Below are 22,977 nucleotides of genomic sequence, written 5' to 3' on the forward strand. Positions count from 1 at the left end.
CCTCGGATTATCACTTGTTTCGATCAAAAGCACACAGCCTGGCTGACCAGCACTTCCTATCTTATGAAGAATTAAAAACTTGGATCGATTCGTGGATCTCTTCAAAAGATGACCAGTTTTTTCAATTCGTACGCTGCCCGAAAGATGTGAGAAAGTATAGTGACCAGCGATGGGCAATATTTCGAATCATAAATGTATAACCAGTGTTTTACAATAAAGCCTCAAATTTCGGTAAAAAAATGTGTACGCTTATGTATTTGTTATATTATAATATATTTATTTACTTATCACGGTTTTAGCCATTCAGGTAGAAATTAAAAAAAAAATAGTAAATCTATTGTTTCATATGAAAAAAAAGAAGACAATTGGCAAGTATAACACAAAATCTAATTTGGTCTGTGAACCCCTTGAAAACCTTGTAATCACAGCGTCCTCGTCATCATCAATGTCCCTGTATATGTTCAGGAGGACTAAACTGAATCCGATGTCAATATCGAAAAAACCAGAATAACACCATATGAACTACCATTTATTTATTTTTTTTTTTCTATTTTATTTGTGCTCAGCAGTCATGCTATGTACACATAATCACGTAGTATATAGTAATGCATTGTCCACCACCAGACATGTACAACATCTATGACCTAGCCGGGATTCGAACCCGGTACCTTCGGTATCACAGCCGTCTCCGAAACCACTGTGCCACCGAAGGTAGTAACTACCATTTATTCATTTCGAAAATAAACTTGCCGAATTTTTTGCTCGAATAGCTGTGCGAAAATTATGAGTTTCCATACAGTTTTATAATACGTCATAATCTCAAACAATCTATTAATATGAATTTCCACCAAGTAAAAAACCGATCCCATCAAGAAGATCTGGCATACAGGCAACGTTGCAGATTATTTCGCATCTGACCAGCGTTGCCGTTCGTACGATAATTATCGTTTTGTACGATAATTTGCTGATCGGTACTATGTACGATACCGCATGTACGATAATAGCGTTTTGTACGATAATTTCAGTGTACCTATCATTTGAGTTGAAATTTCCATAGATACTAAAAATATAATGAAGCTGAGTATGGCCAGATTTAGTAGAAATTTTCTTTTTCAGTAGATTTTTCGCATTTTCATGAAGTTTTTAGTAGGAAGAAATCATTTGGTAGATTTTAGTAGTTTTAAAAAATCTAACCGAAACGGTTGGGAATGTCTAGACTTTAGAATGTTCCGATGAATCAATTCATAGTTCATTGGGATTCTACGTTCTACGTGGATCTAGAAGAACGAACCTACTTAAACATAATAAAATCATAAAACTTCTTTTCTGGCTGTCGGTTGAAAATAAATACAAAGAATCATGGAATATCCGAAGGGTAGGTGCCTCATTAAAAACAGATGGTGTTCAAACTTCAGTTGAAAATATACCATTATCTCATATTTGGTATTCTATTTAGTGAAAAAAAAATTGTTGTAACAGGTATTTCATTGACATATTTGAGTGGCTGAATATTTCAGATTTGAATATATTCATTTCACACAACAAAATCGTTTTTTTTGATGACCCTTATTTTATAGAGAATTTTTACGAAGATATTTCTTCGTATTTCCAATCAATTCAAGTATTTAGATTCATATTATTTTATAATATGTGGATATGGGAGCAAATGTTCAATTGTTGAAAGCACATAACAAAGACCATCAAAAATATACTGCTATTTCAATTGAAAAGGGCGTACCTATCTGCAAAAAAGCACACTAGAGATATTTAATTGAATTAATATGAAAAAGAAATACATGACAATGCATGTTAAATAAATTCATTGATTTTAATTCAGAAAGACTATTGAAGTCAAATATAATTATCAAAATAAATTTGTTACTTGAAATCGTACTTACAAACTTCAACCCTAAATATATGTATAGGTATCATTAAATAATAGGATCCTTGAATTATTTCCGAAAAACGTATTTTTCATTAGTATTTCAGATTCAATTTCGAAACGTATCTAGTACCTCGAACACCCATATTCAAAGAATTTTGTATTTGGGTATTTTTTATTCGGTTTCCTTTACATCTTTGTCGACGATTGCATGTTTTTTGCAATATTCTAAGTAATTTGGGAAAAGAACTTGAGTAATTTTGTAAAAAAAAAAAAAAACAAAAATAACAGAAACAATTTTCACGATGTTATAAGTAAAATTCGATCCATTCTTTCACGATTTCCTCAAAAAATTTCTTGTTTTATTTTCGAATCTGTACGCATCTCTACTATCTATCCTATTCATGAAGTAAAATTTAACTATAAGAGACATTAGAATAAGGTGTATTCTGAATAAAGTGAAAATACCGACAATCTGTGAATAGGAAAATACAGGTTCTCTGATCTTGTCTGATAATTAATTAATTATTCATTAACCGTTTTGTCTAAATAAAAAATATATTACTTAATCGATACATTGCTTGTTTTTCCATCCTTTTCCACAAATTGTCATATTCTCGCAAAAATTTCCTTTATTTCGAATGTGTACGATAAAAATCAGTGGGATACGATAATATGTACGATAAAATACGATGATTTTAAACACGCGGTACGATATTTTAGGCTTGTCGACCTGGCAACGCTGCATCTGACAGACTTTACGTATTAAACATGATGGCCGCCGCCATATATAAACAATCGATAAAACCATCGATTTTGACGAAAAAAAAGGCATTTTTATTTCAGGGAAAGCTTGAAATGTGATTAATTAATCATTTCTAACGAGAATCAGTTAATAAAATACAAGAAAACTAGCTATTAATGTGGATAACCTCACCTTCATTAGGCCAATTTCACAATTAAAAAAAAAAAAACTAGCTGGATTAAGGAATTTATGAAAGGGGATTCGTGATCTAAGATCCAAAATAAGTAAGTCTGCAAAATTTCATCACTTTTGAATCATTATTAAAATTAATTCTATATAGTAAACATTGTTTTTCTTTTCAGAAGATGGATTATTTTCGTTTGGATGAATAATTATACAGGATATTTATTTGTCGAATATCAATTAGAAGTATCTAGAGATGTTGGACCAATTCAAGTCTGAAAATTGAGATTAAAGCTTCAAATTATTAATTAATTTGTAAAGAAATACACAATATTTGATCAACAATTATATAGGGTGTATATATATTTGAAGTAGTAATTAGACATTTTGAAATCTGAAATTCTCATTTCTCTAGAAATGGCAATTCCTTTCTTCTTTGAAAAATTTGGGAAAAATGCATAATCAAAATGTGAGAGTTATTATCAGTCAATAGAAACACTACCTGAAAAAGAAACTGCATTCAATGTTTATTTTCAGTTTTGACAAATATTGAATTTACATAATCATTCGATAAGATCTATGAAAAGACCTACAGTGAAATTTTGTTTTAGGGATATTCAGTATAGCTATAATAAACTAAAAAGGGGCAGAATGAATAGATCTACCTTTCAAAAACCCATGGCTAATGTTGCCTTACAAGCAATCATAATAATATCAGTAACATCTTTGAGAAATCAGGTTATGAGAAGTCCCTCATTTCCGAGGTTCATCAATACTTTTTTCAGTTGAGCAACAAATTATTCTTCCATTTCATAATTTATTAAGAAATACAAGGAAGGACACCTTTTGAAATCTAAAAATTTGGTTAATAGTAGGTTATTTTCCATAATTTATAATATTGAAAGACCAATTGGACATTCCTGAAGAACTAAGGCGTTTTTAGAATCTGAAAATTGTATCGATGAATTTTGCATACTCTTCTTGAAGGTATATGGACAAAAATGATTTTTGTGGGTTCTGGTGAATGATCAAAGGGATACAGGTAACAATTTCATTAATACCAGTCGAGATGTAGTGATCATAGATAAGAGATGATATAGAAATTTCACTAGATAATTCTGATTCAGTGGAGGACAGCTGAATTAAAGCTTAATCGTGATGGTTCGTTACGTTATAGAGCAAGCTTGTAGCTCTGGGTTTTACTCAGAAGTAAATTGAACAGGGAAATATATATAGTAAATGAAATTTTGACAGATATAAGTTAAAAAAGATCAACAATTGAGCATTGTATTTACATAAAATCAAAAAATAACTTGCTAACTGTTGTTGCATTGTACGTGGATGACTTTTTTGTTTTAACAAATGTTAATTCTGAATGAATATATCTGATAGAAAATTTAAGTGATAATTTCATCATAAAGAATTCAGGGAAAGCTAAAAATGTTTAGGGATGAATATCACTAGAAATTATGAAAAAGGTAGTATAGTAATTGTTTATATTCTTCAAGTATGTATTGCAATAATTCAGCATGTCTAATTGTAAACATATGAAAACTCCTTTGAAAACTTAATTGAAATTTGATTCAACAAAAGAGAGTTGTAATGATGAACCATATAAGAAATTAATAGGTTTATTAACGTCTTTAGCAGTATTAACTAATCCTGATAAAGCATACTCTGTTAATCTCTTGAGTCAATTTAATAATTATCTCATTATTGAACACTGAAAAAGTGCAAAATTCATTTCAAGATGCAAGTATAAAGTATTTTATACCTACATTGAATTGCTGGAAAATTTATACCAATTTCGAAAGTAACTGCCATGTCAAAATTCTTCATATACTGAATGATCCTTCAAATTTTATTTCTGTTGTAACATTTTGACTAGTAATTAAAGTGAAAAATTTGAACTGATTTTATATATGTATATAGTATAGCTATAAATGAACAACCTGAAAAGAGACAGAATGAATAGACTTGCCTTTCGAATACCCATGGCTTATGTTACCTCATAAGCAAATTTAATATCTAGGTAGAACCTTTTTGAGAAATCAGGTTATAAGTTTGAGAGTCTCTTAATTTCCAAGGTTTCAGTTGAACGACAAATAATATTATGATAATATAACAGGGTATATATGGTTGAAATTATTCGTATGAAAGATTTCACAACGATTTGATTTCTTCATTATAAATTCAACAGCACTGCACTCAAATTCTTCAAAAACTGATAGGTCACTTATATTTTTGCACTCTTCAGTCGTAAAAGTGTATATTTTAGATATTCCAAGAACACATGGAAATTTTTGAATGTCATCTGACTAACTTGGCTCTTTTTCCAGTAATAAAGCCAATTGTGAATTATCTATAAGGAGTTTTTCTATCTGTTTAATACATGATCAGATGAAGCTTCTGTTCTCTTTTGTAGTTCCATCTTCTGTCGCAATAGATTCAAATTCTCACGAAAGAGAATGTAGTTTTATAGTTTGTGGAAAATAAACGAAAAATTCCTGAAATAAAGTAACATTCATATCCAATTGAATGATACAAACACTTAAAACAAACCTGAATTGAGGAAAATGCATTCGATGATATCAATGTTCATTTTCAAATTTTGACAAATATCTATCGAATTTTCGATTCGCCGAAAACTTTGCATTTTATCTGTCGGCATTTATTTAAATATTGAATAACAATTTTGGAAACTGCAAACTTTTTCAAGAACTTTCATATATCGAAATGGAATATTTATTATTAACATGACACTGACAGCCAAATTGTCCACAGATACCACAGAAATATGGGACTTGAAATGTCAAAATGATCCGAAACACCCCGTATACTCGAAAACCGCGGGGAGAATCGAAGGTTTGGGATCTTTCCCGGGATCTCCAGACGATTTTGAGGGGGGTCTTATTCTTGTCATTTTTGCTCTAGATGGTCCCGTTTGGGCTGTGATTTTACGTTTAAAGTTTGACGTATATGTGCAAGCGGTTTTATATATACTTATTAGATTAAAAACATCCTCCGAACATTTTAAAGGGGGGCTATGAGAAATATTTTTATTCGAAATTTTGGTAGTGGATTATTTTGTTCATGAAGTTTAGCCCATCCTAGTGGAAAAAAATTTTACCGAGCTACTGCTGCACATTACACCAATGAATTATCTATTTTATAGTGATTTCAAAGAGGTATCACACAAGTCATTTGTTGTTCAAAGAGAAAAGATATGGCTGTTTTTATCCAAATGGGAACGTTTCTGACAAAATCAAGTTTGTCAATTCTGTTAAGAAATCTTCGATATTGCATTACTTAGTGAACAATGGCAATTGTTTACGTGCGAAAATATTACTCGCATAATTATTCACCTCAACGAAATTCAATTTTGCCGGCAAATTTTGCGAAAACATCATGCAGATCCCGATTTTTTTAATAAGATCATTAGGAGCGACGAGTCTTCCTATACCAAGGATGGGCACATGAATCTCCACAATTTGTATGGCTGCAATATCATAAATCCACACGAGGTGAGAGAAGATAGATCACAATATCGATTCAAGATCAATTTATGGACAGGAATATTTAATGGTGCATCTTTGGGCCCGATCGAACTGCCGCCATCACTGAACGCAAACAATTATTTGGAATTTTCAACCAACCAGCTGCCCATTTTATTGGAAGATGTGCCACTGGCGCTGCGACGTAGTCTGTGGTTTCAACATGATGGATGCCCAACACATTACGGACTCGAAGTTACCGCTCATTTAAATAGAACTAATCCCTACCGGTGGATTGAAAGAGAAGGTGAAATTTTGTGGCCTCCTCGTTCACCTGACCTAAATCCTATGGACTTTTATTATTGGGGCTGCCTAAAAGACAAATTACGCAACACCCATGCGTGATGAAGCCGAATTGAGAGAACGCATCCACAATTCGGCTTCATCACGTATCGCGTATACTTTGTCTTTCAGGGAGCCCCAATATTGAAGTCCAGAGGATTTAGGTCTTCATATACCCATCCATGGTACAGGGGGACTCTTCGCTCCATATCTTTTTTCTTTGAATAACAAATGACTTGTGTGATACCTCTTTGAAATCACTATAAAATAGACAATGTATTGGTGTAATGTGCAGCAGTAGCTCGGTACATTTTTTTTTCCACTACGATGGGCTAAACTTCATGAACAAAATAATCCACTACCAAAATTTCCAATAAAAATATTTCTCATAGCCCCCCTTTGAAATGTTCGGAGGATGTTTTTAACGTAAACGTTGAAATCATTCTTCAGCAATATTTAACTGAAAAAATTATCCAAAAATATGTAAATTTTAACCAACCGTTAGGACAAAACTATTGAAAGGGGCAAAAATTCATCATTTTCAAAAAAAATATATATATCTCGAAAACGGTAAGACTTTTATAATGGGAACTTTGTCATAGCAGGTGGGTTATCCTTTGATCTACATTCTCCCTCGGTTTGACGTGGTCTTTACGGGACACCCTGTATAATTTGAGAAAGAATCTGTATTACAAGCGACGAGAATAACACCAAACTCGGCAACTTAGACAACGTTATTTCAAATATTGATGGAATTACAACTTAAGTTGAAGGTCATCTATCTGACTATTCTGGACAAATTTTAACATTTTTTCATGAAAATAATGAAGTTAAACCAGAAAAATTGAAATAAACAGAATAAATAATGAGCACAACTATCAGGTTTTTGAGTCGCTTCTATAGGGCATAAATTGATCTGAACTTTATGATATTCCTGTCAGGTTTAATGAGACTTTTTAGAAATGATTTCCAGTGCAAACTATTGAAATTAGGAAAAAAGGAGAAGGGTACTAAGAGCACAAACTCGAAGCATAAAAGAACGTTTGGACTTGCTATTTATATAATCTAGATATAAGGCGGCACTCCTACTTGATTATAAAAATATACTCAGGGAAGCACTAAGCACGTTGTATTCTCCATTCTCATACTCTGGATTTGCCAAAATTTTGTCTTTCCGTTTCGGGTCGAAGTTTCACTTACAACGCAGTCACTGTTCATAACTCAGTTCCTCAAGTTACAAAACACGCTCAGAGATGTTTTTAAAACGAAATTTGAAAAAATTACTGTTGCAATTGCAGGGTGAATAAGTTGAGTGAGTCATCAATAATTCTTTATTTTTGCATATGTATCTATTATGTATATCTTTTTTCCTGGTATTTTCAACAAAATATAATTTTATTTTTAGTTTATCGTATTATTCTCGAAAATTGTACTTTTTTTTGTTATTAAAAATTTTTGTTTCTATTTTAAAGAGGTTTGGTAAAAGTAGCTATGCTAAACTTTGCCTCTTGATAAGTATTCTTCTTTCCTTTAATAAAGGCAATTTAGTATTGTTATCATAGATACATATTAAAAAAAAAACAGAAAATGTAATCCCCACTGTTGATGGCAAAAATGACCGCGAAATATTTCTTTTAGCAAACAGATTCAATGATTTCTTTATAAATATATCGAATTCACATCCCGGGCTTAACACCTCCCTTACCACGGAGTGTAATAAACAACTTTCAGTATTAAACTCATTTTGTTTATTCAAAGTTCCAGAAAGTGAGATTTTTACTTTTGTCAAAATGATGAATAACAAAAGTTCTTTTGGATATGGTGTTCCGATGACATCATTGATCAAGCGCCATTTCGTACATATAGGGTGTTTCATTTGATACCGGAAAAACCTATAAAGTCATGTAGATGACACCGAGAGAATCATTTTTGCCTTATGATATATACCTCGTTTTCGAAGCATAAGCGAGATACAGGGTGTGCAACGTCATTTTTGACCTATTGAGTGAAAAGTTATGTATAACCTTTGAAGTAACGATTTTTGGTCAAATCAAAGTATTTTTCAGTGCTCAATTGGGAAAAGGTAAAAAACCTTGAAAAAAAATTAAAATGGCGGAAACCTGCAACGTGTTCTTTTTTATTCTCGGTGGTCGAATTGAATCTCATTTTCTGAATCAACTCATTTTTCTAAGAATTTGTCTGAAAAATTTTTTCAAAAATCGAACAAGAATTTTTTTTACATGTCTACAGCGAAACAAAATTTCGGAAAATTTCACCCGAAATTGATGAAATTTCTCACGATTATACTTTTTTGTATACCTAACACGAATATGAAAACAGAATCGAAAAATATCAGACGGTTCGTTCATAACGGCAAAATTTTGAAATTGCACAGTCGAAACTTTGAAATTGAAGCGATTTCCTCAGGTAGGATATTGAGGGAAATTTGCAGCTGTTGGGTACTTCAATAATTTTCTAGAAATTAATGGTATTTTATTATTGCAGAAATTTTCAAAAATGAATTCCTATTTCATAAACGTGAGAATTAACAGCACATCATCAGAAGAATTGCAAAATAATATTCAAATGCGAATTCACTGTCAAATTCTCTGAATTGTTGGTAACGAAAATCAATATTGTTGCATCAGTTCAAATTTATATTCTGGGTAATACCTCGAGAAGTCGGAGTTCGACTCCCTCACAGAGATTCATTGAAATTACAGCGAAATATTTTTTCGCTTTTTTTTTTAATTTTATACTACCATCTGGAATGTTTCGACAGTGCAATCTCAAAATTTTGCCCCTCATAGCCCAACCAGTTGTTTTTTCAATTATGTTAGAGGACTGAAGGAAAAATATGGATGGCCGTTATAAAGGAACCGTTTGATATTTTTCGATTCTGTTTTCAAATTCGTGTTAGGTATACAAAAAAGAATAATAGTGAGAAATTTCATCAACTTTCCATGTATAGGTGGTTTTGCATCATGATGACCTGTTGTTTCAATATAAGTTTAGTGTTTCAATGGGTTTAAGGTCTGAAGATGACAAAAACTAATTGTTTAGTTGCCGACAGTTTCGATAACTTTTATTATCATCAGGGCTCTGAAATGAGAGGTAAACATTATTAAATATCCTACCATCACTCACATTGAAATTTTAAAATAAATAAATTACACGGATTCGAACACATAAGATAAAAGTAAACTGGATATCAACAAAAGTCAAGAAGCCCTGATGATGATAACAAAAGTTATCGAAACTGTCGGCAACTGAACAATTGATGTTTGTCATCTTCAGACCTTAAACCCATTTAAACACATAACTTAGATCAAGTCTGTATTCGAGTTTGATTTTTCCGCCTGAACGTAGCCGTTTCATGAATCATTTCCACAGAATGAACACCATAATAATAATGTAGAATATCAGCATAATATTTTTATCAGAAATCATAATTTATTTTTCTTTGAATCACCCGGTATCTCAGATATTCCACGGGAAATTCAAACCCCTAATTCCCATTGAGTTTAGATCCTCTCACTCCTCTGAATAATTGTTCCCTACGTCATCAGTCACCCTGTATTAAACATGCTTGAATCAATCAATCTATTCCAATCTGTGCAAAATAAAACACTAAATTCTACGACATGCGTAATATTCATGCTGCATATCCCCGGCAGCATATTCAAAAAAAAAAAAAAATCATAACAAGATGCAGTAAATGGAAACTTCGAACTCAAGCCGTGCTCGATTCGAACCTGAGCTCCTTGTGGTTGCTCATCTTTATTCTGCACGAAGAACTGCTGCTTATGTGCGCAGCTTTTGACATCAACCCCTCCAAAATCGTATATACTTTCTTCGACTTGCTGCAGGTCTCGAAATTTATCATTGAATTGATACGTTGTTTCGGGATGATAATTAGGAAAGCATTCTTGATAAGGAATATGTACATTTCTTTCTAATGAACCCATTCTGGGTGTTATACTTGGGGTAATATAGTGTGATCTTTCTAGGGAGCCCATAGGCGACCCTGTTTTATTTTTACGTTCTAAAGAACCTAATTTTGGACTGAACATTCCAGATTTATCCAAACTACTGTGACTGCTATGAATTAAAAAAGCATTCTTTTCTGGAGAGGTATTTTCTGGTTTGGTTGGAACTATTCTCTCTAGAGATCCCATGTTTGGGGTGGGACAACCAGTACTACCAGATCGCGAAGGAGCTCTATCTAAATTACCAGTTTTCAAATTTTTATTATGTGGAACTTCAGGATCTAATTTATGTAAATTTTGGACAGGAATCAGGGTGGTTTTAAGGATTGGTGTGGAAATGTCCTCTTTCTGTTCGAAAACTACAGCTACTGTGTTAAATACCGAGGCTGGTGTAGTGTAAGCTGCAGGTGTTAATCCTCTGTTTTCGTTTTCCTTCATAAGATGGGCTAATACTTCAGAATTTTGAGCTATGATGTATGTTTGTGGTCCGATAGGTTCTTCCAAATCCAAGGAGGCCAGAGAAGAAGATATTTCTCCTGTAATTGTATAAAAAATTGAAAAAAATTTTTTTTTATACTAAGAAATTGTTTCATTTTTCTACTGCGAATATGAACTATTTTAGCTCTGTGCCCTCAGCTTGACCTTTCGGGGATTACCCCGCTGATTTCTTTCATGAACATGTGACTCTACTTACCCTCTTACCCGCGGAAGTTACGCCAGAGAGAAGAACTCCCCCCTCCTTACCATTTCCCCTTTGCCGGCTAGGAGTTGTTGTCCACAGTGCCCGCGTTTCTTCAGTACGCTGTTTATTCTCGATTAGTGAACAAGTACTAAACGAAATAAAACCGTTCATGTTATTACGATCGTTTGATACTGTGTAGTGTTCGGAATTGTGAAATTATCTTTCCGGTGCCTGGGGTCCCTTTGGAAAGGTAAGTTTATAAATTATCCTTTTTTCGTTGTAGGAAGCTCAGTCTACTAAGATCAGCCAATCTCCTCCGCAACTGCAGCCGTCTGTCTCCGAAGACGCAGCCGTCCGTCTCCGCAGATGCAGCCGAAAGGCTTCACAAACGCAGCTAAAAGGCTCGGCTGGAGCAGCGAAAGGCTCCACGAACGCAGCCGAAAGGCTCTGCTGACGCAGCCGAAAGACTCTGCTGACGCAGCCGAAATGCTCTGCTGACGCAGCCGAAAGGCTTAACAAACGCTGCCGAAAGGCTTCACAAACGCAGCCGAAAAGCTCCGCAAACGCAACTGAAAGGATATACAAACGCAGCCGAAAGACTCTCGTTTTACTGTGGCAGTCGATCGGCTGTACGAAAGGTTTGTGTAACAAAGACTCATCAAATCTAATACAGTAATACAGCCGAATATCTGTACCACAGCTACACTCTCTCAGGGTTAGCTGAGAAGGACCATTTAGTCTTGAACATTTCAGACTTTCTGATTCAAGTCTCTATTCTCCAGATGGCACTGCCAACCCACTTTATTAAAATAGGCGTACTGCTTGAAGAATATGTAGAGACAGAAAATGGTAATTTGATTTTGGAAGACTGAAACTTTCGGCTCAGAACAGTTGACGAAAGAACAGGTGCTAGGAAATCCAGTGGATCCCCTGGTCCTCAAAAAAATCAGATATTTACTTCCTTCTCTGGGAATAGTGAGGGCTTTTTCTCCAGAAGCGGATTATCTGTCGGAAAAAACCTACAGGGACATCAAAGTGTCTATGTTGGAATGGGCCTTCTGCAGGGCCCTGATTATGAGTCCCCCATTTGTTTCCAATCGAATAGGAGGTTCGGCCGCCCAATCCAAAATCTTCAGTCAGGCAGTTAGAGGTATGAAATATTTGCTTATATTCAGGCAAGAGGCTCCAGATCAGTTGGGTGAGAAGTCAGAAGCTGGTTCAGAAGAAGAAATGTCTGAAGACTTCCATGATAAACGTCAAAGATATTCCTCAAAGGAGAAAGTTGTGAAGAGACCAAGGTTTGATCGAGTTACCCTTCTTGAGAATAAGGTGAATACAATGTTTGCTTCAATCTACGCTCGCCTGGATGATTTAGCAAAAACTCAATCTACGGGGGTCGAGTCATTGGCTGAAGAGGAAGATGAGTTACTGTATAATTCTGATCAGGAGAGCTCCCAAACTTGGCAAGCGCCAGATATTGGTTTCACAGATAACCTAGATGTAAAGGAAGCTGCTCCGGACATGTCGGAGCCCAGTCCAATCATAAAGGCAGAGGATATTGTCTGCCAAAGTTTTGGTTAAGATTCGTGAAATAAAATTAAATATAAAGAAATTCTAAATCCACAGAGAGCTGTAACATAACCTGTAATTATTTCGTAAACAAAGCATCAATAACAAATTTATCAATCATTTATTTCTACAAACTGCGATGCGGCTAATTTACATTGATATTTGTATTTGTATTGTTTTGTCTAGTCTGAAGTTTTATTTAATGACGAATGTTTAAGCATGATGCTAGTGACTTCAAAAATCTCACATTCGGTAAGTTCAATGTGTAAAAAAAATATTTTAAATTGTTCATTGTGAAAATTATTGTACTTTCTTTTAGGAGCCCTGAAGAAGCATTAAAGAAATGCGAAAGCTTGGCACAGAATAAAGATTTCATCTTTTTATTTATTCCTCCAAACATTGAGTCGATAAACCCTTATCTCATTGATCTAAATATACCTAGGACTCTTAACTTCACTTATAATATATATATATATATATATATATATATATATATATATATATATATTTTTTTTTTTACCGTATAGGGTATTGGTCCCACATCAGCCGGGTCAAGTTTGACCAAGACTAATTTAGGTTGTCGTCAGGAATATTCTCACTATTCTTGCTGTCCAGAGCAGTACTTCCTTCTGCACTGTGTATATATATATATATATATATATATATATATACTCCTATTGAAGGTGACGACAGAATTTTACCTTGGTGCTCCCACCCGGTTGATCCTATATAACCACGAAAGTGTGAATGGAAAAAAAAAAAAAATATATATATATATATATTTAATTTCAAATTTTCACGGATAGAAATATTTGTTTCTACACAGAATATCCCGAAAATGAATTCAACATATATATATATATATATACAGGGTGAGTCTTTGACTTGTACATATATTTTAACCGAAGGTTCTTGAGGTCAAAAGAAACACTTTTTTCATTTACCATTTTTTCCGATTCGGTCCTGTTAAAAAGATATAGCCATTTTAAATTTTCAAAATGAGCTAATTCACCCCTGAAAACCGGAACACTGAAGTTTTCTCAAGCATAAGATATACCTCTTGAACCTTGGAAATAAGCTACTAAATTAGAAAAACCATCATAAACTCACGTTTAACGTTCCATTTGTTGAACAAAGTAGTGTTTATAATCAAATAAATGAGTTATTCCAATTTCGTTGACGCTAAAGATTAAATATTCTTCTCTTGATTTCTATTTCATTTTCGATAATTATAACGAATTGAGCAATGAGCTCGCTACCACCCATATTAGCTCTGATACTCATATCCATTCATTCATTATATTTCATTTATATGATATCGTTGTTTATTTTTCGTGCAAGAATTAACCTTAAAATCTCAAATAAATAATATTCATCTATGAAAGATTTAACACAGACTATAGTAATCTGTGGTTTTAAGTTTGAATTTCAAATTTCGAGTGATGCCAAATATAAACACAGCAGTTCGGTTCGAATAATCTATGTTCTAACCTAAAATTTAATTTACAGTTTACACTATTATTGTTATAAGATATTTGTTATGAAATGAAGCATTTGATTTGTTCCAACTATCTCATAAAAATATTCAAATGCATCAATATTTTTGAAACCATCAGTATGAAAATATGGAAATATGTAAAATGTTCTGGCTCTGTAATCAATGGAAAATGTTAGACTCCACTTGTAATCAAATTTGTTGTTGATGTGTACCTACATTATAGCCAACTTTACTACTTAATTCATCTTGATTTTGGCATTAAAATAAATGAGAAGTATTCAATGTAAATATCTACAATAGAATATTTGGTTTCTTTCAACTCACCTAATTTGTTTTCACATTAAAACAATTATGGCCCTCTTGGAAGTATGTCAATCATAAGCTCTTAGGATGAATTTATGGAATAGCAAAAGAATAAAAGTATTCAATCTCAATCACATGAAAATTTGTCTAGTATGTACCTAGGCCTAGTAGTATGTTTCGATGTGAGTTTGAATGAGCCGAAGAAGAATACAGTATTGTTCGATAGCAGCAGTCTTTAGTGGGATATTGATTGTTGTCATTATAATGGGACTATTTTGTGAAAACTTTTTTAAACATGGGTTTTATGAATAATCTGGACTTTTCAAAAAGAATGTTGATTTTAGTGAAGTATCTTCTTATTATCAGAGCTGTGCCAAAGCTCAGTGATTTTTAATCAAATCGAGGAGTTGAGGTGAGCTTATTCAAATAACTTCATTTTCAAACTAAGTTGGCTAGTACTTCAATTCTTAAATCTGAGACATGACTTCATAGTAAATATTCATTTCTGTGGTTTTTTTTTCCACAATAGAACAGAGTTGCATTCAGCCAAAATACCCAATTTTTTGAATTTCACAGATAATTTTTTTTTTTAAGATCAAGTTTTTCGAAAACGGCGCTTTGTACGAGAAAATATGAAGAATACTTTTATTTTTCAAATTAGCCAAATATTCTTCAATGAACGTTCAAATTACTATTAAGAGTTGGTTTCTTCGAATTTCTGGTATTTTTATGGTATGTTATGTTCATAACAAAGAAACAGAAGAATGTGTATGGAATCTGTTGTTCGGAGAAGATGTATCACATCAAAAAAAAGCTATATTTCAAAAATCATTTCCTTCGATACAACCATTTACGAGATATAGCCGAAAATCACATTTTTTTAACGATTTTCAACAGCCTGTATCTTTTTAACCGCGCCGAATCGGAAAAAATGGTAAAGGAAAAAAGTGTTTCTTTTGACCTCAGGAATCTTGGGTTAAAATATATGTACAAGTCAAAGACTCACCCTGTATATATATATATATATATATATATATATATATTTATATATATATATATACAGGGTGAGTCTTTGACTTGTACATATATTTTAACCGAAGATTCTTGAGGTCAAAAGAAACACTTTTTTCATTTACCATTTTTTCCGATTCGACCCTGTTAAAAAGATATAGCCATTTTAAATTTTCAAAATGAGCTAATTCACCCTTGAAAACCGGAACACTGAAGCTTTCTCAAACATAAGATATACCTTTGAACCTTGGAAATGAGCTTCTAAATTAGAAAAACCATCATAAACTCACGTTTAACATTCCATTTGTTGAACAAAGTAGTGTTTATTATAAAATAAATGAGTTATTCCAATTTCGTTGACGCTAAAGATTAAATATTCTTCTCTTGATTTTCTATTTCATTTTCGATAATTTTAACGAATTGAGCTCGCTACCACCCATATTAGCTCTGATATCCATATCCATTCATTCTTTATATTTCATTTATATGATATCATTGTTTATTTCATTTCGTACAAGAATTGCCATTTAACCTTAAAATCTCAAATAAATAATATTTATCTGTGAAAATTCTAACACAGACTATAGTAATCTGTGGTTTCAAGTTTAAATTTCAAATTTCGAGTGATGCAAAATATAAAAACAGCAGTTCTGTTCGAATAATCTATGTTCTAACCTAAAATTTTCATTTACAGTTTACACTGTTATTGTTATAAGATATTTGTTATTATGTTAGCATGAAATGAAAATCATCGAAGATTTGAAGAAACCCAATAGAATATTGAAGTTCCGTACATATTTTCAAGAAATTTGAAAACAACTTTCAAAATAAATGAAGGTGTGGATACAAAATAAATCACTGTGCATTCTGATAGAAAACAATTCCTTTATGAAATGAAGCATTTGATTTGTTCCAACTATCTTATAAAAATATTGAAATGCATCAATATTTTTGAAGCCATCAGTATGAAAATATAAAAATATAAATAAATTAATACATTTGTTTAGAAAAGAGAGAATATGAAATTGAATTTTAAATCATTATTATCAAGATTTTGAAAATTCACATCTCATTACAAATCTTAAAGAAAATTTGAGGAAAGTCTATTAGAGTTCGATCAATACAGCGTAGTTATCCAGAATGTAAACTATAAATGTTTCGGGAATTATATAATACTTGGTCACAATTCCTTTATCTAAATCATTTACTTTTTATGCTTGCGTTGTATTAAACAATGAAACATAATACCTATATTCTACCTTTCAGTTTTTTATGAACATTATTTTCATATTTTAATGAAGTTATTTTTATCTCTTGAAATAACATATTTTTGAACATTTTGCGATTCCAAACATGAAATATTTGATTATATGTATATGAATAATAGATGTTTTGCTAGTATTTTTATTGAAATATATTTCATTAAATTAAGTCCGAAAATAGTTCTATGAAGTGTTTTCATAGAAATCAATATAAAATCTGAATTTTTTTACAGTGTTCGATCTGATATTTCAGATATCACTTGATGTCACTGTAGACCTTTCGGACTTCAACCTCAGGTCATCGGAGAATGTCAGGTTTCAAACAACCTCTGATAAAATTTTTGAAATCCGAAATTGCACATTAAATTCATATATTGATGTGATTCTAGGATTCTACGTTCAGGATTTCAAGAATAAGAATGATTTAGATATAATATATTGATAAATATGATAAATTTTTCAATTTCTTCATTATTACATTTATCAATTCGAAGAATTTACATTTTGAGAAGAGTCTATCTTCAATTCAGTATAGGTAAAAATATTTCAACTGCATTTCAGATGTAAATACGGCTGTCCGCTGTTACTGTTGCCTGTCGGCACGTTTGATGGTTTTATTATACCCCTCTTTGTTATTGGTGAACCCGGTTGCACAAATTCTTCTGAAGTGTAATAATCGGGAATTTGAGATTCTCGATTATTGGGTCTGGACGTCGCCAACGTGCGGTAGGTAGACCAGACCCTTGTAAGGTCAGGCACTTGACATTGGTGACTTGGTGGAGACTAATAAAGTGTGAAATTTATTGGTTCCCTATTTGTCCTATTTGTCAAATCTGGATGATGGAAATCTTTTTGTACAAGTCGATACTTAGGTGCAGTCTCGACCTCAGCCGATAAGAATGTACGTTTTAGGGTGTTAAAAATTAGTTTATCGAAGTTTGTTGAGTGGTCTCCTTATGGGAACATGCAATCCGTGGGAAGAGAAAAACTTGGCAACAACGGAAAAAATCCAAGACGTTATTTTTTGAAGGTACGCCCATCGGGGGGCGGGAAAATAAGTAACCTTAGGCCAAATCAGAGAAAAAATTAAGCAGTTAGTGACGAGTAAGTTTCGGGAAACGGTTAGTTTCGGGGAATTCAGGGAACTCAAGAATCAGTTCGGGAATTAGGAAGTTTAGAGTTGAAGGTAGAAGTTAGTCGATATAAATGTTTTGGAAGATAAGGTTTGAAACGTAGTTTGAAAAATTCAATAATAATATATTTTTTTTTGGTTTTGTCACGGGTCGACAATAGATTCAGTAGAGTTAAAGATTAGTCATAACGGTATCGGTTCGCCAAAGTTTCCGTGAGGTTCGAGATACGTTTCGCGAGAGTGGACTGGTGGTGAAGGATTATCCATCGAAGGAATTGACAGGTAGCAAGTGAGAAATTCAAAAGTTTTTTTTTTTTGTTTGGTTGTTCTGTCCAATGTTCTGAAATCTCCAGTTAGTTTATGTAAAAGTTTAAGGCAAGTCTTCCGAAGATCAGTTCTGGCTCAAGCTTGATTGTGTTTAATTTTTTTTGTGTTATTAAAATTATAAAAGAGCTTATGCCTTTTAGTTATCTCTAGATCTGTTCCCAAAGAAAAAAAATCCAGTTTAACACTAAGTCCTGTCCCTAGTGCGACAGGCCTTACCCACACTTTCTCCCTTAATAAAGGAGAAATTTTGATTAACATCTTTATAACACTACCACCACCTTGATCAGAGGAAAGCCGCTCTTCCAATGATCACAAGAGGCGGTGGATTAGTACAAAATGGTGACAGCCGGTGCGATGTGTTAATTTTTTTTTCTTTTTGGAACAATAGAGTCGATTTTTTTTCCGAAAGAATTTTGGATTTTTGAAGAGGTAGATATTTTGAATAAATCTTGGAAGAAGAAAATTTTTAAGTTGTTGGACATATAGCCGATTCAATTTGAGTGGAATTATTCTGACAATTTTATTCGTGATAAATAATAGTTGAATACTAGAGATAGAGATCATAGATATTGGAATAAACTGAGAGATTTCTGGACGAAGGAATTAATGATATTGAGTGATTGAAGAATTAATCATATGTTGTAAAAGTTTCAGCTAGATAATTTTATTCAGGGAAATACTTTAGGAGAAATCCGTTAAGGAGTACGAGATCGGGTAACTAAATTTGTTGAGTTGTATGAATTTTTTTTTTTGGTAATATTTGGGTGAATATTTTATTACTCAGTGCTTATTTCGTACCTAAATAAATCGTTTATTTATTTAGACAGTAATTTAAGGAAAAACGCTGACAATGTTGCCGACGGCTAGTATTAACTCTACGGCGAATACAAGTAGTTCATCGCATATTCCATTTAGATACCCTTTAGGAATGATCGCAACAACACTAGATAATTTTTCAGGCAAGGACGCAACTAGGTATTTCGAAAAATTTGAACTAAGGTCGCAATTAGACGGGTGGAGTGAATATGAGACGTTGACATTGCTTAAATTCAAACTTGTAGGGGACGCGTATGATTTTTTTAAATCTGATATTGCCCTAAGTTCTTTATCATATGCGGAATTAAAAGCAAGATTCCTTCAAAAATTCAGTTCTGTTAGGTTGCCTGGGGAAAATCAGTGGAATTTAAGTCACTGTTTTCAGAGACAGGATGAAGACGTTTCATCTTTTTGCACGAGATTGCGAATTATAGGGGCGGAACTATTAAGTGAGGATTTGGCCGGGGCAACGAAAGATGAGGAATCGGGTATTAGAAAGAAAAATAGGGATTTGATTCTAAACCAATTCAAAACGGGTCTACGTAAAGAAGTCATGAGGGAAACCGGTATTTTAATATTACGGGAAGAAAATTTAGATTTAGAAAAAGCGGAGGAAATAGTAAAATTACAAGAAACAACTCACAAAATGTTGCAAGGAAAGCTAGCCAATATGAGAATATCGACAGTTGAATCGGAATTATGCGAGAAGGAGGGTCATTCTGCAAGGCAGTGTAATACTTCCCGATCAAACTTGAAAACCGTTGAACGAATTACTAAAAATGGGTGTTATTCTTGTGGCAAACCGGGCCATTTCGCGAGGGAATGTCGGACTTTTGTTATAGGAGAAAGAAGAAATAAGGTGGTGTGTTATTCCTGCGATCAAACAGGACATTGGGCAAGAGATTGCCCCAGGAATAACCAAAGGGAAAGGCAAGGAAATCAAAGAAATTTTAATGACGAGACAAGGAGGAGACAAGGAATGTATAAAAATGGTAGGCCACATACTGTCGAAAGGGGAAATCAGCGGTATTCGCACGCGAGACAAGAATCTATAACTTTGGGTAATGACCAAACAACGGGCGCAATTTCACAACACCCAAGACCATCAACAAATTTTCAAATGGAAAATTTAAACGCCGACGGCCAAACTCCTTCTGCCCAGATGTAGGCCGAAAATATGTAGGGGGGCAGAGTAGTTCGGGTTCAATAAGGGGGTTTGTATATACGGGAAAACAGAGGAAGCGTTCGGTTATGGTAATTCCAGGGGAGTTCATGACGTACCTCATATCATTAGGCTAAATATAAATGAAAAAATTGGATTTTGCTTAGTGGATACGGAAGCAGCGGTGACTCTCGTGAGAAAAGGATTAATTCCGAACTATGATGTAAATAGAAATGGAGTTGACTGCCAACTAACAAGTGTATCAGGTCATAGTCTACGCACCTGGGGTACGGCTAATATATTAATTGGACCGGTAGGAGAGAAATTAGGTACGATTTGGAGGGCTATATTATGTGACGACGCCACGTTGGGGGATGTTCAGGTTATTCTTGGGAGAGATTTTCTGCGTGCGAACAAGGCCTTAATCAGTTATGAACGAGAACCATCGGTGATAATGTGGGGGAGAACATTTAATTTGTTAACTGGAAATAATGTTGAGATTCAAAGTAATATAGGGGATAGAGAAACGGAATCAATTACCGGGATACGTCGAGAGAGTAGCGCGCGAAAAAGTGTCGATTTCAAGGAAGTTTCACAGGACATAAATTACTCTCATGATAGAATTTTGATTCGTAAGGAGATAGGTACTCAGACGCAAATTTATGAAGAAAATGGGGAATTGAAAATTAGGGATTCCGGTATTCAAGCCAAAAATATATCGGAATTTAAAGCGGTTTCCATACGAGAAGGGTTAAATGAATCGGAGGGAGGTGTTGAAATGGAAGGTGTTGATGAAAAGACGGGAATGACAAGAGAAAATGAAGGAAAAACGCAAAGAAATGGGGAAATTTCGAAGGAAAATGAATTATCAGTGAAAGGTAAATGTATTGAGGAAGACAAACTTTGGGAGACGGAGATTATATCAGAAAAAGTGGTTATTATTCCGGCGCGTATGGAAGCTTTAATACCAGCGAAAATGAAAAAAAATATAGAAGGAACGGACATAGTATGTGAGCCATTAGAGTTAGGTATAGGATCAATTTACATTGCGAATTGTTTGATGAGGAAATCAGAAAAATTGTGGGTTCGAGTCGTGAATACATCTAATGAAGATATCACATTACAGAAAAAACAAAGGCTTGCGAAAGCTATGTCATGCGAAGTAATGGACGAAAATGGGGGTCAAAAAGGTCAATTAATAGGTAGGATAAATTTTGAAGAAAAGGGATGGGAACATAGCGGATTCGAATTCGAACATTTAGATGCGGATACTCAGGTTGAACTAAAGAAACTCTTGTTAGATTATCAGGAACTCTTTTTGGACGAGAACGATAAATTGACGAGTACTACGAAGGTAAAACACGGTATCACGTTAGAACCGGGAGCACAACCGATTTGTAAAGCCCCATATAGAATTCCCTATCATCAAAGGGAAGTGTTACAAAAAGAAATTGACCGGTTATTAGAAACAGGGATAATAAGGCCTTCATTTAGTCCATGGTCGGCTCCGGTAGTTTTGATTACGAAAAAATTACCTAACGGAGAAGAAAAAATACGGATGTGCATTGATTATCGGGGTCTAAATAATGTCACAAAAACTGAGTACTACCCGTTACCAAATATGTCGGATTTGATTCAGAATTATCAGTCGGGAGCGAAGGCATTGTTTACAGTTATTGACGTAGCGGAAGCATATCATCAAATCGATATGGAGGAAAAAGATATTCCTCTTACAGGCTTTAGTACTTTTCAAGGGCATTATGAATATACGAAGATGCCATTTGGTTTAAAAAACGCACCGTCGACTTTTCAACGTTTCATGAATATAACTTTAGCTGGACTTACGGGCGATATATGTATGGTCTATTTAGATGATATAATAATTTTTAATTCTACCGGGAAAGAGGAACATTTAAATGGAATTAGGAAGGTTCTTGATAGGTTGAAAGACGCGAATGTGAAACTTAAGCCAAAGAAATGTCAATTTTTGTTGAAAGAAGTCAAGTATTTAGGACATATGGTCACTCAGAAAGGAGTTTTTCCGGATAAAGAGAAAATCGAAGCAATACATAATTTTCCCCTACCTAAGAACGTGAGAGGGGTGCGTTCGTTTTTAGGAATAGTAAATTGGTATAGAAGATTTATCCCGAATGCTGCGGAATTGACATCGCCATTAACGAACTTAACTAAAAAGGACGTGAAATTCGAAATCACGGAAGTATTAGAGTCCATAGAAAAATTGAAGAATACGTTGACGTCGGACATGGTTCTTATTTTTCCAGATTTCAGTCAACCGTTTATAGTAGCAACAGATGCGTCAGGTTTAGGAATCGGGGCGGTGTTAAGTCAGATTAGAGAGGGTCACGAAAGACCAATAGCTTATGCTAGTAGGAATTTCAAAAAAGCTGAATTAAATTATTCCACCACGGAAAAGGAACTGTTGGGGATGGTATTCGGTATTAAAACTTTTAGATGCTATTTATATGGGAAAAAGTTCACGGTTATTTCGGATCATAGGCCTCTGAAATGGTTACTAACTCTCAAAGACCCGGGATCGAGACTGGCGAGGTGGGCTATTAC

General features: G+C 33.7%; 1 protein-coding gene across 7 annotated transcripts in view; it reads right to left on the bottom strand.

The window, feature by feature from the left end:
* The window catches only part of LOC123673246 (focal adhesion kinase 1-like), a 335,822-nt gene that overhangs the window by 144,462 nt on the left and 168,383 nt on the right, over positions 1-22,977 (bottom strand). For 6 of the 7 annotated variants that reach the window (XM_045607738.1, XM_045607753.1, XM_045607732.1 and 3 more), the window contains one exon: positions 11,017-11,171. In XM_045607738.1, the coding sequence (XP_045463694.1) occupies positions 11,017-11,171 (155 nt within the window). Of the gene's footprint in view, positions 1-10,401; positions 11,172-22,977 lie in introns of all 7 variants that reach the window. The other variant, XM_045607724.1, reaches the window with a different exon arrangement.

The sequence above is a fragment of the Harmonia axyridis genome, chromosome 1, assembly GCF_914767665.1.
Source record: "Harmonia axyridis chromosome 1, icHarAxyr1.1, whole genome shotgun sequence".
Classification (NCBI taxonomy): Eukaryota; Metazoa; Arthropoda; class Insecta; order Coleoptera; family Coccinellidae; genus Harmonia; species Harmonia axyridis.